The following is a 24,450-nucleotide window of genomic DNA, read 5'->3' as shown; positions in this document are numbered from 1 at the left end:
GACTCCTGCGAGAAGACAAAGGAAAGGAAAGTCTGTTATAGTGTCTCCTGTCCCTGCCATTGCTCTCCTGTTCAACTTTGTGTCCGTTTAAGTTATTTTGAACTTGCTCCAGACAAAAACTCTTTTATTCCCTTCATTGTCTGATCTGTAAGCTCATAGGAGAGAGAGCCCTGGCAGACTTTTTAGTTTTCTGTTGTAATTCAACATAGAAATTATTTTTGAAATACAAAAGGCATGAAGGCTGCACAGCCAGACTATTCACAGCGTGGTTCCAAGAAACACCATTGCGTTTCCATAAGATAATCTTGCTGCTTATTTAAAACAGCTGCTCTTTTTCTTTCTTTTCTTTTTTTTTTATTTTTTTAGTTTTTAGTTTTTAACACCCTTGATTTGCTATCAATTCCAAACTCCCAGTTTTGAATAGAATCAAGAGATGTAGGTGATTTCCTGGTTAATTCTCAATCACAGGATGGAAATGTATAGGTCATATCACAGTTCAATAGCTGTGTGCATTCAGTAGTTAGCTATTTGGTCATCTTCTCTGGGTCAGTAGTGCCAAGCATGACTGTGGTTATACATTTAGCTGTGAGCATCAACGTGTCTGCAAGAAGTTCTTCTCTGGGACAGCACTGCTGTATTTATATCATGTGTTTCTGTATGCTGGTCATAGCTGTTAGATCTCTTTGGTGCTGACATGGGGATCCCCATCTGCAGTTCTCAGCCCTCTAAATTTGCTGTTTTCCAGATAGATTTCCCTGAAGTCTAAAAGAACAGGGTGAGCTCGTGGTTTTTCACAGTGGAACCTTTTGGCATTAGTGAAGGAGCTGGAAAAATGCAGCACAGCAGTAAATTTGACCCTCTTACCATAAAGATCGTCAGGTGTTTCAGAGTCTGAGCCGCTTCTGGTGGGAGGAACTAAAGCATGGACATGTTTTAATGATGCATCCACGTGTTTTCTCCTTTAACCCTCTGACCTAATCTGATTTGTGAGCGATCAGCAATGTTTGAGCTTCAAGTAATTGCAAAAATGTGGGCATCTGTTATCAGGTTAGCGTATCTCTGGGAGTGAATCTGCATTAACAAGTGCTGCTTAGTGAGAGTGAAACCCCATTCTTCCATCCATCCATTTTGCTCAGCAGGGCCAGAACATGTCTCTCCCCTAGGTCATCCCTGTCGGTGCAGTTGCGCTAGCAGACACACTGCAAGGAGACACGATTTATAACATACAAACCAGGGACAGGGGCTTGCTGAGATAATTTAAACCAGTTTCACAAATGAAAGAAAACAAGAATTATAGCTGGAAAACACAAGTGCAGACCAGACCTTGGCAAGTCAGGTTATGACTGAGTAAAAACAAAAAAAAAACAAAACAAAAAACATAACAAAAAAAACCCACAACTTTGGATTGAGGAATTCATTTTTCTTTCTTAATTTGCCCTTTGGATTGGGAAGCTTCCTTTCCCTCCTCTGTCCTGGGTTCTTCACAGCTGTGGGGAGGTTTGTGTTTTCTCTGTTATTTCCCTTTTGTCTGTCTCCTCTCCTGACACTTTGTGGTTCCTGCTGCTCTCCAGGAAATCGGATAAGCAGCTTTTCCAAAGGGCTGTGAGCACTGCCGTGCTGTTCGGCACCAGCAAGCAGGGAATATTTGGTAGATGTTGTTATCGTCGGTCATCCTCCTATAAATCACTGCCGTGGGCTCTGCAGATTGCCTTTGCTTCTCTGTCATTTTTTGTTTTATCAAAATGAAAATAAGTCCAGGTTTGCTTTTTCACTGCAAAATAGTTCTTGCATTTTGATTGCTGATTGCTGGCATTCCCCTCCCTGAAAGCATTCAAAGCCAGGCTGGATGGAATTGTGAGCAACCTGGTCTAGAGGAAGGTTGGAACTAGGAGATCTTAACAGTCCCTCCCAACCCAAACCGTCCTATGATTCTATGATTTGACTCATCATGGCAAAGCCATGCAAAACTTCCCCATCTCTGCCCGCAGCACTGCCGTTACGGGATGTGTGTGCCCAAGGAGCGCGAGGCGCCGGTGGTGGATGGAGCCTGGGGCACCTGGAGCCCTTTTGGGACATGCTCAAGAACCTGTGGCGGCGGCATCAAGACGGCCATCCGGGAGTGCAACCGGCCTGAGTAAGTGCCTAGATGTGGGGGTGAGGCTGAGTCATGGGTAAAGTGCACCAAAATGGGAGAGGGGGAAAGGAAAGAGCTGTCACGTCTGCATTAATTTATTACCTCCTGTTTTCCCACTTAATCCTGATGGTGTTTTTCTTCCCCTAATGATCAGAGGAGTTTAGGGTCAAGATGGGCTGTGGTTTTCATCCATTTTTCACCATTTTAGCCCTGCTCCGACTGCTTTTGCAGCTGTTCCTACAGGCCAGACCCTTTCTAGGCCTTTCTGCTATCCTACTGCAGCTCTGGCTGGTTTTGCAGCTTTTGGCTACATTTGCAGCTGATCCTTTATCCTGGTATGTTTCAGCTGGAGCAGACTAGCAAAATCTATGTAGAAATCTGTGCCCCATTAGAAAGTTATGCTCAAAAACGTTTGTCATCAGCCTGAATTGCTAAATCTTGACCCATATGGAATGGCAGGGAATTTGGCCGTGGGCTTCAAGGAAAAGAATGTGTGAAATATTAATAATTGGTTGAGCAACTGGCATGAAAGCAGAGCGTTTGCACAAACTGTGAGCTGTGCTGGTTGCTGTTTAACTGCATCCTTTTGGCCCCAGGAACAAGAAGGCATGGGCACAGCACTTCCCAGGCTCTCGTAAGGGGCACACAGTCAGGTGGTAGAGAGCAGATGGGTCTGGCTAGAGGAAGGATCTTAAAAAGGCCAACCAGGTTCATTGTGTCTCACCTTTGGTGTCAGGCAGCTTATTGCCAAGGGAATTGCTATTAGTGATGCAACAGCTTTTGCATCCCTCTGTGAAATCTGCTGCAAGCCTTTGGGGCTGGCCACGGGAAGGGCTGGTGGGAGAAAGGAGAGCTCATGCCTGCAGAGGCAGGGTGGCAGGAGGGCTGGCTTAGCTCAAGCACCAAAAAGGAAGAGAAGGGGTGAGGCCAAGGGAGTTGGACTCCAGCCCCTTAATTTAAGTGATGCTAAGAAATGCACAAGCATGAAGGAGTGCTTATCATGCTGTGCTGAGTCAGCACATGCCATACAGTCTTCAGTTAGCCATGGAGACACAAAATAAGTACTTTTCCATGCACAAAAAAAAGTTGTGCGGCCAAACATTACATGTCATCAGTGGGACATATTCATGGTTTCCAGGGCAGCATCCATTTGGACCGATGGCTTTTCTGCTAGAAAATCACCTTTATCCTAAAGGCTAACAAGGGGATTTTAAAATTCCATTTGTCTTATAGCTCCATCAGCCACAGCGCTGTGCACACAGCTTTGTGCCAAACCTGTTGTATTGTCCCTATAGTCTGGCACCATAGCATGTGCTCCCACCACATGCCCTTCCCTTAACATGGGCCTGCTGGGGTGATGCAAGTGAATGAAGAAGGAATAAAACAAGGAGAGGTGCTGCTGGGTGCTCTCACTGCCTCTCTTGTTTTTTAAAGAACTTCAGAAGTATACAGAGCAGGTCTCATCTTTCTTTTTCCTGCTCTGTTGAAGGCACCAAAAACAACCTGGAATAAGATCTGAAATGGTTTTCAAATCTTTCATATTCAAAGGTATGTATTCTGGGTGCTCCAGGATCTGGAGTGATATCTTACATGCCAAAAGAATATTATGCTGAATGTGGCAGTCCCATTCAGCAGAGCCCCCCATGCCAAGATGCAGAAGAAAAGGCTGCAGCTCCTGACTCAGTCTCTACCCTGCTCTGGCACCCATGTTGAAGGGCACTTTGCAGTGCTGTAGGAAACTCTGAGCCCATGAAAAGGAAGCAGACTGTTCGGGTATGGGTTTAAGGAATCTATTTGCTCACCAGAACAGACCCATCCCACCAGGGCTGCCCCTGGGAATTCGGGGCTGGATGGCCCTGGAGGAGCTGCTGGCTGCAGCATGGCATGTAAAGTAAGGCATAGCTGCAGTATTACAGGGGAAAGGGAGTTTATCTTGAGATATTAGTGCCAGGAGCCCTGCGTGTAGGGATGCTTCTCTGCATGGGTGAATGCTGTCTGAGGACATGAGTCAGATCATGTCTGCATGTTGGTCCTTCCAAGGGATCCACCTGTGCTGGGAGCTGTGCTGGACATGTGAGTGTGTTCAAGCCCCAGGGCTCCCTAGGGTGCTGTTAAGGAGATGTCCAGCTTGAAAGCACGTGTTTGTAAGGGGAGCAGTGCTAGAATGGTCCATACCATCCATTAGCTGATAAAATAGATGATTCTGAGATGAGCCATACTGAGGCTAGAACAAGGAGGTTCCTATGTGTGCATTGCTCCTTCCCGTCTCTGTGTTATATTGTTGATTATTCATAGAAATACCACACAATGCTGAAGAATGTTGTATTATTTCTTCACAACACTGAAGATCAATGTTCTGTGAGGCTGATTTATTTCTGAGGGGCAGCTCTTTGTTTACTCAGCCTCTGTTGAAAGCAGTACCGGTTTACAAACACCCAAAAATTGTCAGAGTGGTTTGGGGCTGTTTTGGAATGTGGTGCTCCAGCTCTCAATGCTGAAGAGATTGCATAATGTAAAGGCTTTGTCAGATGGCAGCTGTCCTACTGCAGTATAAATACTTTCAAAGCAGAAATGATGAATCCTGTTAACTTCCCCCATGCATATTTCTGGCTCCCCGAGGTTTGGAGTGTGCTGCTGCTAGCACATTTCCCCACGTGCTGTATCCTGAGATGGTCAGGATGTCCCTTTGTGGACAGAAATTCTGCTACTTGAGTTGCAAGTAGAAGAACTGTTCTTTGTGAAAGGACGCTGCTGAGCCTGATGGGTGGTTAATGTGCCTGCAATTAAGGATGCTGAAAAGTTGATATCAGTTGTAGTAGCTTGTTAGCTAGCAGGATGTGAGGATTTCCTGTTTGTTCAGCTAAGTAACATCAAATCTATGGGGACCAGTGGGGTGTTACGGAGGGGTGGACCCACATTATGGGAAGAGAATCATTTGCGTTGGAGAAGGCCATTAAGATAATCCAGTCCAACCATCAATCCATCCCCACCATGCCCACTAATCCACATTCTGAAGTGTGAAGCTAAATTCTCTCTGGCAAGGAAGATCTTCTTTTGTCTTCTCCCACTACAGCTGTACTCATTGGAGAGCAAATACTCCCTTTTGTTCATCCCCTCTGAGCATCACCTTCCACAGCTTCTTTCTTTGTTCCCACAGACCTAAAAACGGTGGGAAATACTGTGTGGGACGTCGAATGAAATTTAAATCCTGCAACACTGAACCGTGCTCGAAGCTGAAGAAGGATTTCCGGGATGAGCAGTGCGCCGACTTCGATGGGAAGCACTTCAACATCAATGGGCTGCCCACAAACGTGCGCTGGGTGCCCAAGTACAGTGGAAGTAAGTGCCAGGGGCACAGTGCTGCCTTCTGGGTGCCTGCTGGGCAGTGGCATTTAGGTAACGTGCTCCTGATCTTTCTCCCTCCTCAGTCCTGATGAAGGATCGCTGCAAGCTGTTCTGCCGCGTGGCGGGAAACACCGCTTACTACCAGCTGCGGGACCGTGTCATTGATGGGACTCCCTGTGGCCCTGATACCAATGACATCTGCGTGCAGGGCCTGTGCAGGGTAATGATTTTCCCTTCTCTTTTACAAGAATGGTTTCCATTTTGTGTGTTTTTCCATGGAACAACCAACTCAAGAAGTCTGCTTCAGCTCAAGCACTGCCTGGCAAAGGTAGCGGTCGTAGAAAGAGTAGAGAAGACCACTAAGATCATCCGGTCCAACCATCGGCCCATCCCCACCATGCCCACTGACCATGTCTTTCAGTGCTGCATCTACCCTTTTCTTGAAAACCTCCAGGGACAGTGGTGTTCCCGAATCTTGCTTTTTATTTGCAACTGGTGTGGGATGGCCATCCTGCAAGTCAGCACAAAAATGCGGGGAAGGGAAGTGATTTGTCTCACGGCAGCCTCTTCCACACCAAGCTTTTGTGGGGCTTAATTTGGAGATTTGTAAGTGCTGTTCTAGTCTGCATTTGCTCCATCTTGTTTTTCAATTTTTCTCTTAAAGCAAGCTGGATGCGATCATGTGCTGAATTCAAAAGCAAGAAGAGATAAATGTGGTGTTTGTGGTGGGGATAATTCTTCGTGCAAAACTGTTGCGGGCACATTTAACACGGTGCATTATGGTAAGAGTCCGTTGCTAAAAACTTTATTGTGAAAAATGCAGGTCTATAAAGGATCTATAAAAGCCTTTACCACACTTAATCTACAAAAACACTGATATAAAATGTGAAATCCTTCTAGCTATAGCATATATCAGGTTATAACTATTTATGCTATCCCTAAATGAAGAGTATTGGGTTGTGTAATGTGAGGTAATTTTGCTCATCTCCCTTCCCCCCATAAAAAGCAAATGAAATATCTGTGTAATAGCCTTGACTTTGCATTAATTCTGTTCCAGGCTATAACGTTGTGGTCCGCATTCCAGCTGGTGCAACAAATATTGATGTGCGTCAGCACAGTTACTCAGGGAAACCAGAGGATGACAACTACCTGGGTGAGTTGCGGTGTATGTTTCAGTCCTAGATGCTGTTTTCTTGTTGTGTGAATAAGTCTGGTTGCCTGCTGTTAAGGGAGGTGAAAATTACACCAAAGGGGAGGTGTTTTCTTATTGAGAATATATCCTGTAAATCTGCCAAGCGTGGTCACCTTTGTTTTGCTCCTTCTCTTTGTTCGTGCCATCCTTGAAGCAAAGTTTGGGAGGCTCACATGATGGGAAGCGTGCCCTCACAGGGTCATGTCTGGGTATTATTTCAATGTGAGACCATACTGAGGTCTGCACTCAGTGTAAATGCATGCGTTAGGAAGGAGCTGGGCTTAGAGGTTCATAGCCCAGTGGGAGGTGAGGGAACTTGCTTCTTTGTGTCACTTGGGATACAAATAAGAGGAGACCACCAAAGGGAAGTGATGCTGGTAGTTTTGGTTGTCACTCTGAAAAGCTGAAAGTCCACGTTTCCAGACCCTTCATGGAGGCAAAAACCCAAGCGGGTCCTCCTGGCCCTGCACAGCCCTTGTTTTCACAGCAGGGAAGCGAAGTGGTGCAGTGTGGATGCACATCAGTACCAACAGAATCCTGCAGAGATGTGATATCTTTTGTCCTGGGAGAAAGAGAGAGGGTTCCTTATTTCTCTTTTGTAGAAAAACAGTCATAGAATCATTGAAAAGTTTGGGTTGGAAGGGACCTTTAAGATCACCCAGTTCCAGCCCTACTGAGACACCTCCCACTAGATTAGGCTGCTCAAAGCCTCATCCAGCCTGGCCTCGCATGCTCCCCATGTGCTGCCTGTTCAAAGTGGTTCAGTCCAGAATGAGCCCTAAAGAACTTCTCAAATCTTCTTGGAGGGCTCTTTAATCTTCTTGGGAAGCAATGAAGTCAGATCTTCTTTAATGTTGCTTTAATATTGCTGGGAAAGCATCTCTTCACATTAGACCTGAAGAGAAGCAAATGAGAAGTGTGCGTTTGTCCACTTATTTTGCAGCTCACTGAGTATGAAATCTTGGGCCCTCGGTACTGTGAACCTTACAGTTCCTTAACAATTTAGGAGGAATTTAATGTTGTCATCAAGTCCAAGGCGCTCACCTACTGTTGTAGGAAGACACACTAAACAGGGAGGAATCCTTTAATAAGTTTTACTGCTGCAAAATGATATTAAAGCCCCCGCAGTATGGAATTTGGTTGAGCACAGAGTCTGCTTTTTGAGCTTTTGCCCATCTATAACTGTCTGCCCGTGTTTTGCTTCTTTCTCTCTCCTCGTTTGGTGTAAAAACCTTCCCTTTGGTGCTTTGGTGTTAAGTTTGGATTTTTTCCGTGCAGAGGCTTTGTAGTAATGTAGCTGTGATGGGTGAAATGGTGGGGAAACTAACTTAGGAAATTAGCTACATAATCGCATTAGTGTGAAGTTGTGCAGCAGACTGCTGTTTTCAGGAAACTGTTCCTTTTATAAAGCATTTAGGCTTTAAGCCTTGAGTGCTTTCACATACCTTAAAATTTGGAATAATAAAAAAGTAAACGGGGAGGAAGGTGAAGGAGGTGCTGACCAAACTCCCTGCAATTATCCACCAAAAAACAGAGTTTGGGCAATCAGGGCAGAGAAATTTATCTTAAGAACACACCTGGAAACAACGTGCAAGTCATCCTATCTGCACAGCTAACACAAATACCTGGGCAGAATGGCTTTGTATCACACTGCCTGCAGCAGCCTGCCCTTAGGTTATGGGGAAGCTGTTTAGGAACAACTTCAGGCAATCAGCCTTCACTTTAATGAGGTCTGTAAAATCTCTGCTGCTCTCTTTCCACCCTTTCTGCCTGAGAGTGCCAGTGGACTTTTCCTCCCAACCTAGTGAAGGGGAGAACTGAGAGCGCATGACCCACATAATTATGTACACCTGAGTTAATTCTGCGTCTTTAGTTCTTGTTTTTTGCACCTATGCAGCCTTATCTAACAGTCAAGGAGACTTTATATTAAATGGAGACTTTGTCGTCAGTATGTTTAAAAGGGAAATCAAAGTTGGGAATGCTGTGATCGAATACAGCGGATCGGATAATACTATTGAAAGGATTAATTCTACAGATCGGATTGAGCAAGAAATAACACTTCAGGTGAAGTATATGTTGTGTGTGTGGAAAAGCCTGCCAAGCGTTACTGGGCTGAAAACAACCAGCAGTAAAGTCTGTTAGTTTACTCTGCTTTATCATTCTTTTCTCCCAGGTTTTATCAGTGGGCAATTTGTACAATCCTGACGTTCGTTACACTTTTAATATCCCCATTGAAGACAAACCTCAGCAGTTTTATTGGAATGCCTATGGCCCCTGGCAGCCCTGCAGTAAGCTCTGCCAAGGTAGGTGCTCAGGAAACCATTACAGGGTTCACCTGGGATCTCAGCAATGTTTGCAAATCCTTTTCCATGTGCTTTCTTGGAGACTTTTACATTATGAGCTCGTTTCCCTGCCTGCAGCAGTAGATAGATAACCTGTGATGCCCTGCTTTTAAGGAGTAGCACTGCAGTGGTGCTTTTCAGCTGCAAAGCAGGGAACCTTTGTAGCTCATCTTTTAAATACTACTACTAAGGGAAGAGGAGAAACAACAAATTTGATGGCTGTCCTGTACGTCTCAAACTCTGTCTTTTTACTTGCTGTGTAGGAGAACGAAAAAGGAAGCCTGTGTGTACGAGGGAGTCAGACCAACTCACGGTGTCAGACCAAAGGTGTGATCGGATTCCCCAGCCCGACCCAGTAACAGAGCCTTGTGGCACAGAGTGTGAGCTAAGGTGCGCTCTGATCACTCGTGTATCTACGTAGCATTTATTGTTTACTCCTCTTTCACCCCTGGCCCTCATCCTTTTCTCAGCAGCCTGTATTAGGTTTTAAAAGAAAACAAAACAAACAAAAAGAAGGATTAACTGTTGTCTGTCTGTCACCCAAGAGTTGTTGATGTCAACCAGCTGTGTTTTGGGAGGCAAATTTCTGCTTTTGCAGGTTTGCTATGTTGGATTCAATTAGTGCTAACTATAACAACAAGTGCTTGACATTTCAATCTGCCTGGATAGAAATGTGGGCTGTTTGTAGGGTAGTGTTGAGCAAAGAGGGGAAAAAAAACGTGCTCAAAACAAAGAGTCACTAAGGCTTGGATTTATCATTTGCTTAAAGTGAGGAATGGACTGAAGTGTAGAGTGAGTTTGGGGCTGTCCCCAGACTACTACTGGAGAGCTGGAATTGATGGAGCGTGCCCTAAGTGATCGCAACCCATTTTCCTTTAAGCAGCAATCTGTTGTTATTTCAGGAGCTTAAAATATGGTGGCAGTAATCAGCTGCTGGCGAAGCAGTTTGGATTGCTGGGTTTTTGGAAGGGTTTCTCTTGGTTTGTTAAATCTAGGGTGTAAACAGCCACTGCAGGGCTGCTGTGGGACGGGTTGTCGAGGTAACAGCTGTTGCCATTGCGACAAGTTAGAAACCTGAGAAGGGGAAATGCCCAAGTTTTGAAAAGCAGTCAGGGACACAGGGGCTTCTGTAATTCAGGAACTATTGACTCCAAATCCCCTTAATCTTATTCTTCTCCTAGCCTTGCTGCAGTTTGCTCTCTGAGCGTAGGAGCGGTGCTGTGTGCTTGCTGCTCAGGTGGCTCTCCTGCACTGGACCATGGGGCAGAAAGCCCCCTGAGCTCCACTCTGTGCTTGGCTGTGCAGACTGAGCAGTCCCCTAGGGCGACATCACCTTTCCTTCCCATCAGGAGAAGCTGGAGGCTGCTCCTTTCTTCCCAAAAGCAAAGCCAGAGCTGACTACCCAGTACTTACAAATTGCTTGGAAACCATCGGGAAGGATCAAAACTTCCCATTCAAGGTTAAAATTCCCATTTTAATGTCAGACACCCCCAAGCACGTTATCCACCATGTCCCAGAGCTCTGCAGCTCCTCTGACGTTCTCATTGGTTGTATCACCAACGTTTGCTCTCAGGTGGCATGTGGCGAGGAGGAGCGAGTGCACAGCCCAGTGCGGGCTGGGATACCGCATGCTGGAGATCTACTGCTCCAAGTACAACAGGTTGGAGGGGAAGACAGAGAAGGTCGATGACCGCTTCTGCAGCAGCCAAGCCAAGCCGAGCACAAGGGAAAAGTGCACGGGAGACTGTAATGTGGGAGGCTGGAGGTACTCTGCCTGGACAGAGGTGAGGGGTGCTGCTGTCGCGTCCTCTCTGGGGGCTCTTTAGTTTGCAAACAGTGTGTGAAAGTTAAATGCAGCAACTCAGCTTTCCCTGCTCTTTCTGGAGGACACCGCGATGCGAATGAGCCCAGTCCTTCCTATTTTCCACTGTGGTGAATTTATGCTTTGAAGCATCCTGATGTCTGTCTGTTGTGCTCGGCGCTGCAGGCTGTTCTCTCCCATCAAAGCCAACGTGCTGCTGGGAGGCGAGAGGACACGGTGCCATCAGTGGAGGACTTCTGGAGTTTGTTTCCTTTAGGCTTTTCAGCAGATTGGCCAAGAATATCCCTGGGTGCAGATGTGGCACTGAGAGAATGATGAGCCTGGGGCTTTCCGGGGAGGGCACAGCAGGAGGGTGGGCTGCTTGGGGGGATTAATCTCTTATAAAATGAGAACAAGCGTCAGCCATTTGGGGGGACTGAAAGGCAACAGTTGTAAAAGTAATAATGGGGTTATAACCTGAGAGGGAATTGTGAAACCCATTGCTGCGAGATTTTTATTAAGGTTAGCGAGATTGGATTTTTAAAGGAATATATAAAGTAATAGCCTGTTACTTAGAGTACAAATTGTTCTGCTGGAGGTTTCCTGCAGTCACTTCACCTGTAAGGAGGAAGCAGATATATGGGCTCACAACACGCGTGCTTAGTGTCTGCTCTTTGCAGTGCTCCAAGAGCTGCGGTGGGGGCACGCGGCGAAGGCGGGCCATGTGTGTGAGCACCTATAATGACGTGCTGGATGACAGCAAGTGCAGCCAGCAGGAGAAGCTGACAGTGCAGCGCTGCAGTGAGTTCCTGTGCCCCCAGTGGAAAACTGGAGACTGGTCTGAGGTAAGGGCTGGCAGGGATATCCCCTCTCCTGCTGCTGTTCCTATTGCGCTGTGTTCTTTCCGATCCCCCCTGTCAGTTCTCCCCAGTTTTTTCCATGCTCAGCCCTCACCTTGTTGTTTATTACCATTACCTCTTCCACTCAAACTGGTGCCCTTCTTAATGCAACAGAACTTCATCTTAGCAGGCTGATCCCAACGGCAACTGGGATGGAGGAAATAGTCTCCAAAATCTGCTTGTCACTTCTGCGTCCAAACAGCTTGTTTTTGTGAATCACATTGTTTTAGGAAATAATGGAAGAAAATAAATGGAAACAAGGGCTGTTAACTGACCGTTGTTCTCTGCAGAATGTGTCTGCCATCCATGGCAGCAGATAGGATGCTGGATGGGGTGATTGCAGCCCTTTATCATGTGTGCTTGGAGTGCGAGCCTCTGGCACCTCAGTGCATTCTCCCAGAGAGCAGTGCTGCAGTTTTCCCTGCATCTCACAGTTGTCAGGGGCTGCTGGAGGATACAGCCAATTCTAGAACCAGGCCGTATCTGCCTTGGGATGGTAGTAAGCTTGGCTCTCCCTTTTCTCTTTCTGGCCATGCTGCTTGGCACTCATGTTTGCTGCACTTTTCCCTATGGCTGTTGGCATACTGGAAGAACTACTGTTTGGAATAATAATAATAATAATGAGAATAGCCATGAGGCCACATTATACCAGGTGTGTTGGCCTAGTTGCCTCACTAGCAGCATTTAAGCCAAGATCTTTGGTCTGTTATCAAGATTTGGGGCAGGAGCTGCAAAGAGCTTGTGCCTTGATCAGAGAGGTGTTGGAAGCCCCATCCCTGGATACATTCTAGGTTAGGCTGGACCAGGTGTGCTGATCAACCTGATCAGACTGTAGCTATCCTGGTTCATTGCAGCAGAGTTGAACTAGATAACCTTTAAGGATCCCTTCCAACTCAGTGATTCTGTGCTTTCCCCCTGGCAGTGCCTGGTCACTTGTGGGAAGGGGCACAAGCATCGCCAGACCTGGTGCCAATTTGGGGAAGATCGGCTGAACGACAGGTTTTGTGACCCCGAAACGAAGCCGGAGTCGGTGCAGACGTGCCAGCAGCAGGAGTGTGCAGCATGGCAAGTGGGGCCCTGGGGCCAGGTATGGAAGTCAGTTTCATCCCAGCAATGTGTTTGTGAATTGGTTGGCTTGGGTGCAGCCTATGGGCAGCAGGAACAGCACCTGCCCTTTGTGCTAAATTTAATGTGGCATACTAAATCGGCTGTGATTGTCAAAAAACGATTGCCAAGGTTACGTTCCTAAATCCATATTTAGGCACACAAATATGTGGCCTAATTTTCACTGAGGGAAAAAAAAAAAAAAAGCTGCTGCCACTCAGTAGCAATTGTTGCTTTCAATGTTTTCCATCTCAGGGTGGGAGGGGGGATGGTGGTGGTGTTTTTCACTGTTAAAATGAGAGTTGCTCATTTCTCCCGCAGAGTTCTGGCATCTTATTTTCCACAAAGCTGTTAGTTCTTAAAAATAAAAATCAGCAGTAGGGCCAGGCAAGTCGTCCTAGCCAGAGTAATTGCCCATGGGCAAAAAATATCCCTTAGTGCTTCTGTTACTGCAGTGCTGAGCAACTAGTTTTAAAGGAGAATGTGGTGCATCTTCTCCTAGGCTGTGATTTACTGTGTGTAAATCATTGAAATGCTCACACCTTCATTCCTGAGGACAGTAAGTGAAGCGTGCAAGGCTCTGATGGGCTCAGTGAATTAAAACTTTGACCTAATTTAAAGCTGGAAATGTGAGAAGTGGAGAGAAAGCAGAAGGGAAGCTGGGTTTTATAATGTTGCTCGTGCTTCGTGCCTGGACGTAGGCTGGGCTCATTAATTCTCTCTAACTGAAGCGAACACTCAGACCCAGCACTTCTTTCTTCCGTCTGCCCTCTCTCAGTGCACGGTGACCTGTGGCCAAGGCTACCAGATGAGAGCAGTGAAGTGTGTCGTGGGCACCTACATGTCAGTGGTGGACGATAATGAATGCAATGCTGCAACCAAGCCAACAGACACCCAGGTGAATTCTGCTGTTCCCCTCTCCACCTTAGGTTCTCATTCTCCCCTGTCACCAGTAACAGTGTGGGACCTTTCCTCTTAGCTTACTGTCCTTGCTGCTAAGGGATCAATGCTTTCCTCAGCTCTTTTGGGGACCAACAGGCCAGGTACTCACTCAGGGGTGTAAATCATTGCCTTGTCCTAGCCTGAAAGAACGACAGTGGTTGACCCTGTGTCTAGTATTGCTGAGTTGTAGCTTAGCTGCTCAGTGGCCCATATGGGACATCACTCTCTGGCAGTGAGGGAAGGGTGTGGGTGAGTATCCCTGTTGGGCTGGGGCAGCTCTTGTTGTATGGCTGTTATTTCTGTCACACTCTGTTTCAGTGCAGAAACATTGGCTATGAGAACCCCAGTTTTAATGTTCCCAATAAGTCTAAGTCCATTGGAGTTCTGCCCATAGGAGGGAACTGATACCAAATCTTGCTGATGCAGCAAAAGCATGCAAGAAGAAAGCCTGCCAGCACACAAGCATGCAGGTCACATTCTTGAGAGATTGCGTACTGTTAATGTTTGCATTGAAGAGGGGGTGGTTTAATTGAAACATCTGCCAATCTTTCATCACTTGCTTTATTTCCCTCTTTTCCCTCATGGATCTCACATGCAGGACTGCGAAATTGCAGCATGTCCTCCCCATCCAAATAGTCCTGAAGCCAAGAGATCTGTATCAGGCGTTCACAGGACGCAGTGGAGATTTGGATCCTGGACACCGGTAAGCACATGTCGTAATGCTTTCAGGATTGTTTTACAGTAGACAGTGTGATGTTTATAAGTGCATTTGCTCAGCTTTTTGTTCTAGTATATAATAGGAAAGTTTTCTAGCTCAGTGCTTGTTGCTCTTCCCTAGTGCTCTGCAACATGTGGGAAGGGGACACGGATGCGATACGTCAGCTGTCGGGATGAGCAGGGCTCAGTGGCCGATGAGTCTGCTTGTTTCCACCTTCCAAAGCCCTCGGCCACAGAAGTGTGCACCGTGACACCCTGCGGGCAGTGGAAGGCCTTGGAGTGGAGCTCTGTAAGCATCACAGTGCATCTTGCAGGAAAGCCTTGTAGGCGTCACTGCTGGAGACTTATTGCATTAATCTGGTGCCTTTATAAGTGGGAAGACGATGGTTTTGAGCAGTGTTTCATTAGCAGTAGTTGTTGGTCTGGTGAATGAAGCTGGAAATGTGACCGTGTCTCCTTTTCCCACTGTAACGCAGTGCTCAGTGACTTGTGGTCAAGGTAAGGCAACGCGACAAGTGATCTGCATCGATTACAGTGACCAGCTGGTGGACAGGAGCGAGTGTGACCCAGATGACCTCCCTGCCACCGAGCAGGACTGCTCCATGTCTCCTTGTCATCCAAACAGCCACGATTATGGCAGGCCCATCCACCCCTTCCTCTATCCTGACCATCGCCTCAAGCTGCACCCTGGAGGCAGCCCCAACCGAAACCGTGCACATATACCAGGAGGCAATCAGTGGAGAATTGGTCCCTGGGGTGCTGTGAGTGCACTGATTTTTCTTATTTCTGTTTGGTTTTTCCTAGGTTAATTCAAACTTTTTTCTTTTTTAAATATTACTACGCAGGAAAAAGAGAGAGACCCTTGCTCCTGCTTTCTGCTCCCTCCTCACTTCCCCAAGTGCTGCAGTAGGCTGTGGGCATTGCCTCTCATCCCTTTGCACCGTGCATCTGCCTGCAGATAGCACTGTTTTCCACATGCCAAAGGCCAGCCTCTGCTTCTTGGCTGCCTCCTGGGGCATTTACAGCTTTGCAGAACTGCTGCCAGAGCAGAACCTTGATGCCAGCTCCTCACCCCCCCAGCCGTTTTGAAACACTTTATCGTGCAAGTCCCTAAAGGGAATTAAGCACAAATGTGGTGTTAAACACTGTGCTAAAGGTAGCAGGGATTACTCACCTGCTCAAAACTAGGCTCGTGTTTATTTTCTTTGCCTAGTCAGCACCTAAGTCATTGCACTGCTATTAGCAAGAGCAGAGGTTTGAAGTTAATAAAGCCTGTTAGCTGTATTAAATTTCTCACCGTGCATTCCCACGGTGCAGCACTCTGGGAAAGAGCTGGGAATGCACAATTACTCCTAGGCTCAAAGAGGCTGTGGGCAATTGTGTCTTGCAGTGCTCCAGCACGTGTGCAGGGGGGTTCCAGCGACGTGTCGTGGTGTGCCAGGATGAAAATGGATACACTGCAAATAACTGCGATGAGAAGAGCAAACCTATGGAGCAGAGATCATGCGAGTCCGGCCCCTGTCCTCAGTGGGCTTATGGCAACTGGGGAGAGGTGAGCACACCATCTGTCTGTTCCATCAGAATGGTTCTGAAGGATGTTTCTCAATGAGGTGATAGGTTCTTTATACATAAAATTGTAAGTATAAGGGGGGAAGGTTGGTGTTAGTGGGTGGCTGAAAAATGGGAGAAGAAGGGGGGAAGTAACGGTTAGAAATGAGAAATATCAGTGTGTGAATGGCAGCCTCTGATAAATGGGTGAACCCCAGCAACTGCTTGGCGTTGTTTTTGATTCCATTTGTCGATTTGTTTCCAGACAAAAGCAAAATCTAAAGAAATAGAGGTTTCTTTTTTTTTTTTTTTTTTTTTTTTTTAAAGATAAGTCTAGTTTAACTGAAAGCTTTCTTTGTAATTAAACCACTACTAACTCCCTTCTGCAAATTCATCTGAGAGAAGCAATAAGCAATTAGAGACGTAACCTCTGGCACTCCACTGGGCCCGGCAGTGTCATCACAGAGCAGCACAAATGGCTTTGGGAGAGAGAAGCATCATCATACATCACTGCAGGGATGTGATGAGAGGGAGGGGTGGGAGCAGGAGCAGCCTCAGAGTTAAGAGTGCTGTAGGAGCCAGGTGCTGATTCCTGTCCCCTGTGCTGACTTGCAGTGCACGAAGCCATGTGGGGCCGGGACAAGAACGCGGCTTGTGGTGTGCCAGCGTCCCAATGGAGAAAGGTTCACGGATCTGAGCTGTGAAATCCTCGATAAGCCACCGGACAGGGAGCAGTGCAATGTGCAGGACTGTCCTAGAGATACTGCCTGGAGCGCTGGTCCCTGGAGCTCGGTACGGCCGTAAGCTTTCTCTTTGTGAACCGTTGCGTGGATATCCCGTAACAACAGATTTAATGTGCTTCAAACCAAGGTGCTAATGCTTCGTGTCTTAAAACTGCACTTAAGAGGATTATTGATGATATATTTGGAAAAACACCGATTTGGTAAGGGCTTGCATTAGAGGAACTCGAGTCCTTCAATTGAAAGGCACTTTCTGCTCAGTAGCCAACTTTGTCCGTTCTGTTACACCATGCGAGTGTCATGCATTACAAGTCTTGGTTCTCACTGAGTTCTTTGCACGTGGATTTGAACCTGGCCTTTAAGCAGTACCTTTGCATTGAAGTTAAATTGGACTGATGTTTAATGGTAACACTGCACTGTGCACCTACTGGTTTACAAGTCGCATGTTCTGTGCCAAAAAGAAACTGATGGGGAAATCTGTACTAAATTTCATCAAATTCCAAGCTCAGCAAGTGTGTGTGGGTGCGTGTGCCACCCCGTGCACTTTGATATAGAAATCTGTGTGTGTTCACATCCATGCTGCAGCTCTACGCCCATACAAAACACGAGTGTGATGTGCTGTGCAAAGGCAGCTGTAAGCTGTCTGCGTGCATCTCTTTGCTTCTGGAGTTGGCCAGGATCTGCTACAGAGATGCTTTTGCAGTGGCTTGTGAGGGCTGAGTGCCCAGAGCTGGGAGCTGGGATGTGTTCTAAGTGTTCTTTGCTCTTCTCTGCCCCTGTGCTGGTCAGGGTGCTTCTGGCACACTGGAAACCACGGACCTGCCCATTTTTGGAGTGGCCTTCAAAGAGATGTTGACCTTTAGTGTTGTTGTAACAGCTTTTCAAGATTTTCTTTTTTTTTTTTTTTTTTAAAAAAAAAAAAAAAAGAAAAAGAAAAAGAAAAAAAAAAAGGAAAAGAGAATTTGACTCAAAAGCACTTTATAAGGAAAAAAAGAGGCCTGTTTGTGATGTATTGGACTTCCTTAATTGTCATGGTTTGGAAAGCTGTCTTGCTAGCATGTAACCTTGCTAGTTTCTGTGGATGCTCTTAGTAACGCAGATGCCTTCAGTAACATTTCTCAATATTTGTATCATACCTCAGTGCATTATGCAATAGCCACAAAACTGCTGGACTAGTGTTTCTACGGTGCTTCACCAGTACAAGGGACAGTGACATGACACATCCCATTCGAGGTGCTAATGTATCCCTCGTACCCTGATAGCTGGTGCTACGATGAGGGCGGTGAGCTGAGCAGGACTAGCAGCCGTGCAGCAGCTTTCCTGCAGCACTCCCAGCTGAGGACTGCTGTTAGCCTTTATCTCAATCACCTGTGCTGGGACATTGGCAAGATCCACAGGTGTGGACAGAGTTGTGTTGTGTTTGGTGCCACTCAGCATTCAGCCTTTTCGCTGTTTGGCAGCAGTCTAGAGGGCTGCATCTGCTCGTTGGTGTTGAAAATGCAGAGTGCAGTCCTTTATGTTCCTTTTTTTTTTTTTTTTTTTTTTAATTTTGGTGTTGTTGGGTTTCTTACCCAGAGAGAAATTCCTTTAACTCTACTAATAGTTATCTCGTGCCTGCATGGGTCTTGAATGCCTCCATTCAAGGCCCTTGGCAGGCTGTTTAAAAGACTGCGCTGTCTCTATCTATGGGGTCAACAGGACGCCGTGTCCCTCCTGCAGAATGCTCCACATGTGTGTCTACCTCGTGCTACTACTGTAGGTAGTAACGCCCAAATCTTTTTGGTTAGCGTGGGATCACCCAATTTGCCTTAGCTCTGTCATCGGTTGCAAGCATCATTCTGTAGCTGTAATACTTCATCTCTTTGGATGGAGTGTCACTACCATATTTTTTTGGTCACTTTTGAAACAAGAGTATAGTATTAGCTGAAACTTTTCAGCAGTATGGATTTATGTATTTATGTAAAAGTGTATTTATTTTTCCAATATTGTTATTTAATTTTATATAAATATTGCATACATTTACAATGTTTAATGTTAATGTTGAACAGTGAAAATTAAAGACAAGTAGAATGTAATCATAAATGAATTTGTATAATGATTTCTTGAGTCTTTTGCTAAATTAAGATCGTATTACTTAGTTTTGGTAACCTTTACTAATTTTTCTGAAATGGTTTACTTGCTTGTTCTCCAACAGAAATTGTCATTCTTAATAATTAAACAAACACAGTTAAAAGTGTACGAACTGTGAAGTTTGGTTAAACTAATTTCTCGCAAGCATCTGATTGGCTGGGCTTCACACAGGTTGGAATGGAATTAGCACGGTTAAATACGTGCAAATTGAAGTCAGTTGAGTTTGAAGGGTCCAACCCTTGGTCCTTAAGGCAGTATTCCGCTGCAGTCTTATGCAGAAAAGAAGTGATTTTTATCTGGCTAGTTAAATCCAGGTTTTACAGAGATAGTTAAATGAACAAACAGGTTCTGTATGGAAATGATAATCTTAAAAGAGGAGACTGGTGGGATGCCGTGTCGTTCTAATGTATGTTCAAAGAGGGCTGAGAGGAGGTGATGCTTCTATTTCCTTGCTGGTTTAAGAACATGTACTCAAACACTGCAGAACTGTAAGCTATGTGGTAGACTTGACTTCTTTTTTTTATTAAAATAGTATTTCAGAAAACATGCAGAGACTGTCACCAGGAGAGAGAGTCTTTTTTCTCCTCTGAACGCCTTGTGAACACAGATGTCTGTCCATGCACTCGAATAACGAGAAGAAATCTTGCCATGTTCTCCAGAATGAGGGCGATGCTCATGATGTGTTATCCATCACTTCAGACCCAAACCTTTTCCCACTTTTCTCAGGGCAGATCTGCTCCTTGAAATAGCCGCTGTGAAATGTCAGTGGTGTAGAGTTAACCTTAATATGCACCATGCCCTGTTACCACTTGAGAGTAATGACAGATTCCCTTGTTGTGGCCTTCTCGGTCTTCCCAAGCTAGGAAACAGACACAGATTAGGGAATACAGTTCTATCTGACAGCACCTTGCCCTGGTAGGGGCGGGTGGGTTGTTGGGACACCACTGCAGTGGGATGGTAACACGTGGACGATGGGTAGGTGGCTTTTTTCCTAAAAAGTATTATCATTTCAAATGTAATCTGCTCTGGCAAGTGCTTATCGCTCTTCGGTATCAAGAATTTGAGCTTTTGTGTAGTTCATGGTGCCTAGAAAGCTGCTGTGTGCTTCCCAGCTCCTTATCAAACATAAAGCATAAAGGCCGGTTGGGTTTTTGTATTAATCTGTGTTTTTTTGAAGGCCTTTTGATCTAACAGTGAAGAATTGGAGTTGGACTCGATGATCTCTAGAGGTCCTTTCCAACTCCTACAATTCTATGATTCTGTAATTGGAAGCTTATCATAAAATAATTAGGATGTTAACTGGATGGCATCCAAATGCCATTGCTGTTGATGTGAATTCTGTTTGGGTTTGCAGCACGGTGCCATTAGCTGAGAGCTGGTGGCTCTGTGGCTGTGCATGGAAACATGGGGAGTGGCAGCATCTCTCTGGGACCATAGGAGCCCTGCCAGGAAGCTGGTACCTAGGAATTTTAATCCTAAAAATGGTTGTTGTTGCAAAGTTCAAGCAGTTGTTTACAAAATGTCTTCCCCATGAAGCTTGCTGGAAATGGGCTGTTCTGCAGCAGTACTCCCCATGTCATTGTTCTGATAGCATTCTTAGAAGACATTGTGTCAACTCTTGCTAAGGCATAAGTGATAACCAGGGGCAGATTTAGCTGCAAGTGTGTTTAACTCTGCTGTTCTCCTCTTCTCTTCGGCAGAAACTGAATTTGCTGTGACAGCAGCATTACTGAGCTGCCATATGATTCCTTACACATGTTTTTTCAGTAACAAAGCCATCCTTGAAAATGAAGTGAGAGGCATGTGGACACTCCAGTCACTTAGAGATTCATACTGCTTTTCCTGTCTTACACTCAGATGATGCTGGTTGAGGCTCTGGGCTGCAGCAGCCAGTTTGTATGTCAGAGGTTGTCAGAAAATAAATAGCAAGTCAGCCTGGGTGGGGGAAGGACCGATGTTGAAGCAGTAGATGAAGGCTGGACATAAGGTCCCAGCACCCATAAGCCAGGCAGAGGGATGCACTGTGTGACTTGCACGTCTTTGGAAAAACATGCAGAAAGAGATGCTTTGATAAAGCTGATACAGACCAAAATGAGAACGTTAGCCTATGGATATCCTCAGCCATCTGTCTGAAGCTGTCTCTGTCTTGGAGCTGTTTACTGTTCACTCAGACTGGCCCACCAAAGCTGCTGTCTCCCTTGGGTTCCTGTTTGTCTCCTCTTTAGGATCAGGCAGACCTACCGACTCCAGGGACTGCCATTCTGGTGTGCTGATAAAAGGCAAAAAGCTGTCTGCTTTGGTTCCCCAGTCAGGGGAAAAAAAAAAAAAGCCTTTGACAGTGCAGACCTCTTTGCTTTTGTCTTAAAAAAAGCAAACCAGACCTTCCCCAGCCTTTCTCTGCTGTGTGTCATGCAGCCAGAGCACACCAGCGGTCAGCTTCATCCACCTTAAAACCACTGGGATGGGCAGAGCCTCATCAGCCACCCTGCAGCCCTTGTGCGTGGGTCCCTCTTCTCACCAGTTGTCTTTTTTTTACTGCTCTCCCTAAATAAGGAAAACCCCAAAGATACACTCCTGCTATCTGTTTTGCTGTGCTGATGCAGGAATACAAGCACTAAAGTAAAGCACGGACTTTGCTGGATCAGTTCTTTGCAAGGTTATTTTCCTGCTGCTTAACTCTGCTGTTGCAGAGTCCATGCTTCTGTCCCTAACCTACTGTCAGACATCTGCTTTTCTCCTCTCTGCCAGTGGCTTCCTTTGGGATGCTCCATGGCAGCCACAAGCACAGGGGCCATGAGACCCCATAGAGGGGAAGGCTGAGTTTTGTGTGCCTCCCTGATGACTCCCTTTAATACTTCCCTTCTAATACATTTTCTCACCAAGAAGGTTATTTTCCAGGCCCCGCACAGCTGGCCTGAACTTGCACAAAAGCCTGAAGGACTGCTGCTCTAATAGGAGTGGCTTTGATCTGCGTGTCACAGTTGGCCCCAAGTCTGCAGACTGTGCTCACAGACATGGGAGAAATAAGCAGTGCATACAGAAATGAGCTGTGAGGTTCAGCAGGTCCCTGTGCTGTGCCTTGAGGGGTCTGCATGGATTTTTTTCCCGTGTTCCAGGTTCCTGCTGTATAACCCCAAATGCAGTAATTGCTATTGCTGGAATCCATGGGATTGTAGCATCTAGAAACAAGAATGTGAAATGATGAGGGATACGAAGCACAGTGGTGTTTTATGTATGTCTGACATTCATGGTGTCTCATTAGTACAGTCGTTAAGGAAAAACAGTGTAGTTAATCTTGCTCCAAAAGCACTTGATGTTCTGTTCATGTTTTAATTTTTCCTAGCTCACAGAGGTGAGCATGCATGAAAGTCTGTCTGATGCCCAGGGACTGTGTGCAGTCTGACACAGTGTTTGATCACTGGTGCATCAAGCAGAGATTTTCCTTCATAAAGCTGGAGAGCAAGAAGCAGCCCCTTGCTCCTGCATGTGCCCAGTGTGAACTCTCTATTTTGTGCTTCCATCCATCCAACATGGAGAAATTCTTTTCTTGAATGAGACTTGTAAGTGACATTATCACACAACTAAAGAACCGAGGTGTCAGCCTCAGCTGCATGCTGCTTCAATTGCTGCCTTCTGAAAAGTGCCACAGCATGGAAAATAGACTCCAATCAGCCTTTTCCACATCCCACTATACCAGCTTCCTTGAGCAACTGGCACATTTCCTCCTCACTTGAGGGGAAAAAACATCCCTCATCGCATCCCTTGTTGGAGGGTCCACCACTATTTGGTGGTTTTTCATTTGCTGTTCAGGTTATGTAGCTTGGAGCAGGGATGTAGCTTTTCGGGCAGGATCTGTGTGTTCATGGCCCTGCTGATTGCTGCACCTGGTGAAGTCTTTGTAAGGGATGTAACAGCAATGTGGAAGAAGGGATAAGGTGCTGTTTAGGCTTGTTGTGGTGGTATGTGTTCCGGTGCCCTTTGTGCTGAAGGGAATTCAGATGTACAGATGTCGTAGGGCTGCATCAGAGTTTGTGGTGTAAGTTGCAGTATGTGCTGATGTGCACTAAGGCGATGCTGAAGTGTCCCTGTGGGAGTGCCTATGGGGACTCTCCTGGCAGAGGAGGGTTTGCTGATACCCAGAAGCACGGCTCCTAATGCAAAGGGGATGTGAGTGTGTAGGACTGTTGTAGGACTGCCGTTTTTCTGTTTTATTTCATCCAGCACACGATTCAACTCAGATTGTTTGAAAGGATGAAGGAGGGCTTACTTAGGAGCACTTACTTTCCATATAATCCTTAACGTGTGGAAATCTAAACCTACAGGGATTGATTTTAATTTCCTCTGAAAGTTGCTCCTGGCACAATCTGATAAAGACATTTTTAGGTTAATTCTTCCCAGCCCCCTCCGCTGCCCTTCCCAAGCTATCTGAGCATACCAATCTGGGGGAATTCGTTGGGCGATCACCACATCTTGCATTCATTACCTCAAATACCTCCCAAATCGCCGATGCGAGGGAAAGTGGTCTGACAGCATTTTCTGAAACTTCCTCCTTTTTGGTGGAGAACTTACCCAGAATCTTGCCACCAGTTGACTTTTCTGCCCCCTGTTTAGCAGTGCTCAAAGGTAATGAAAGCAGAGCTGCTCCATCATTTTTTGGCATTTTGGCAGCTCTGTACTGCTTGTTTCCTTTCACTGATGTTGAGCATCACGTCCTGATCTTTCTAGAATCAGTTGATATGGAAATATTTTTCTTGTTTTCATTTAAAATCTTTTTGTTGCGTTTATTTAAGCTAGATGGTATATTTATTTGGAAAAATCAGCAGCATGCCAATCCATGGCTCTTGGCATATTCACAAAACTAATCATGCAATAAACATAATTCCCTTAAATTTGTGTTCAAGCACTTTGATCCTAATGCTGTTAGGAAGGTCCTTTCATTCTGATTTTCTTTGTGAAGCACCAGGTGTGACTGCAGTGGTTTTAGGAGATGATGATGATAGCAAGAGGAAGGTTTACAGTGCCTATAGCATAAGGGCTGTGGCTTATTTTTTGAAATATTGCTTCTCTATCAATTTACATACCACAATATTTCTGGTTTTTTTTGGTTCGCTGGTTGGGGTTTTTGTTTGCTGCTGTCTGTTGTAAGAAACAACACCATCTGCTGTTTTCCCACCACCAGCATGGCTGTCCAACCAGGGATGCTGGCGTTTGTTGCCATGCCTCTGCCACAGGCTGGAAACAGCTTTTCAGCAGTCACATTTCCAAACACTTTGGCAGGGACAGGTTGATCATGGGCATGCCCAAGTGCACGTGATCTTCAATTCTAGGGAGCTGGTCAGTGGAACAGGCAATACAGTACCTTGGCTGCACCTTCAAGGCTGCATCCGGAGACAATTCTACCAGTGCAAGTCTTTCTGCTGACTTCAAAGAGCCTGGGATGAAGCTGCTAGTTCACAGAGAGACCCCCATCCACCCTCTGGAACTTTGAAGTATTTTTTACTGAGTGGGGGGAAAGGAAAGGAAAGGAAAGGAAAGGAAAGGAAAGGAAAGGAAAGG

The 24,450-nt window shown here is 46.0% G+C and overlaps 1 protein-coding gene across 4 annotated transcripts in view; it reads left to right on the top strand.

Annotated features, from left to right (window-relative positions):
• Positions 1–24,450, top strand: part of ADAMTS9 (ADAM metallopeptidase with thrombospondin type 1 motif 9) — a 63,348-nt gene that overhangs the window by 19,528 nt on the left and 19,370 nt on the right. For 3 of the 4 annotated variants that reach the window (XM_042880926.1, XM_042880925.1, XM_042880928.1), the window contains exons 11-27: positions 1,989–2,134; positions 5,292–5,473; positions 5,563–5,699; positions 6,144–6,261; positions 6,537–6,632; positions 8,545–8,735; positions 8,845–8,974; positions 9,277–9,403; positions 10,587–10,797; positions 11,495–11,659; positions 12,636–12,800; positions 13,596–13,715; positions 14,358–14,462; positions 14,598–14,765; positions 14,953–15,237; positions 15,867–16,028; positions 16,640–16,816. In XM_042880926.1, coding sequence (XP_042736860.1) covers positions 1,989–2,134; positions 5,292–5,473; positions 5,563–5,699; positions 6,144–6,261; positions 6,537–6,632; positions 8,545–8,735; positions 8,845–8,974; positions 9,277–9,403; positions 10,587–10,797; positions 11,495–11,659; positions 12,636–12,800; positions 13,596–13,715; positions 14,358–14,462; positions 14,598–14,765; positions 14,953–15,237; positions 15,867–16,028; positions 16,640–16,816 — 2,685 coding nt within the window. The remainder of the gene's footprint in view (positions 1–1,988; positions 2,135–5,291; positions 5,474–5,562; positions 5,700–6,143; positions 6,262–6,536; positions 6,633–8,544; positions 8,736–8,844; positions 8,975–9,276; positions 9,404–10,586; positions 10,798–11,494; positions 11,660–12,635; positions 12,801–13,595; positions 13,716–14,357; positions 14,463–14,597; positions 14,766–14,952; positions 15,238–15,866; positions 16,029–16,639; positions 16,817–24,450) is intronic. The other variant, XM_042880927.1, reaches the window with a different exon arrangement.

This window comes from Lagopus leucura, unplaced genomic scaffold, assembly GCF_019238085.1.
Source record: "Lagopus leucura isolate 7727_CA_CO unplaced genomic scaffold, USGS_WTPT01 Super-Scaffold_100028, whole genome shotgun sequence".
Lineage (NCBI taxonomy): Eukaryota > Metazoa > Chordata > Aves > Galliformes > Phasianidae > Lagopus > Lagopus leucura.
Note: the sequence above shows the minus strand (reverse complement) of the source record. Positions and strands in the feature narration are given on the sequence as shown.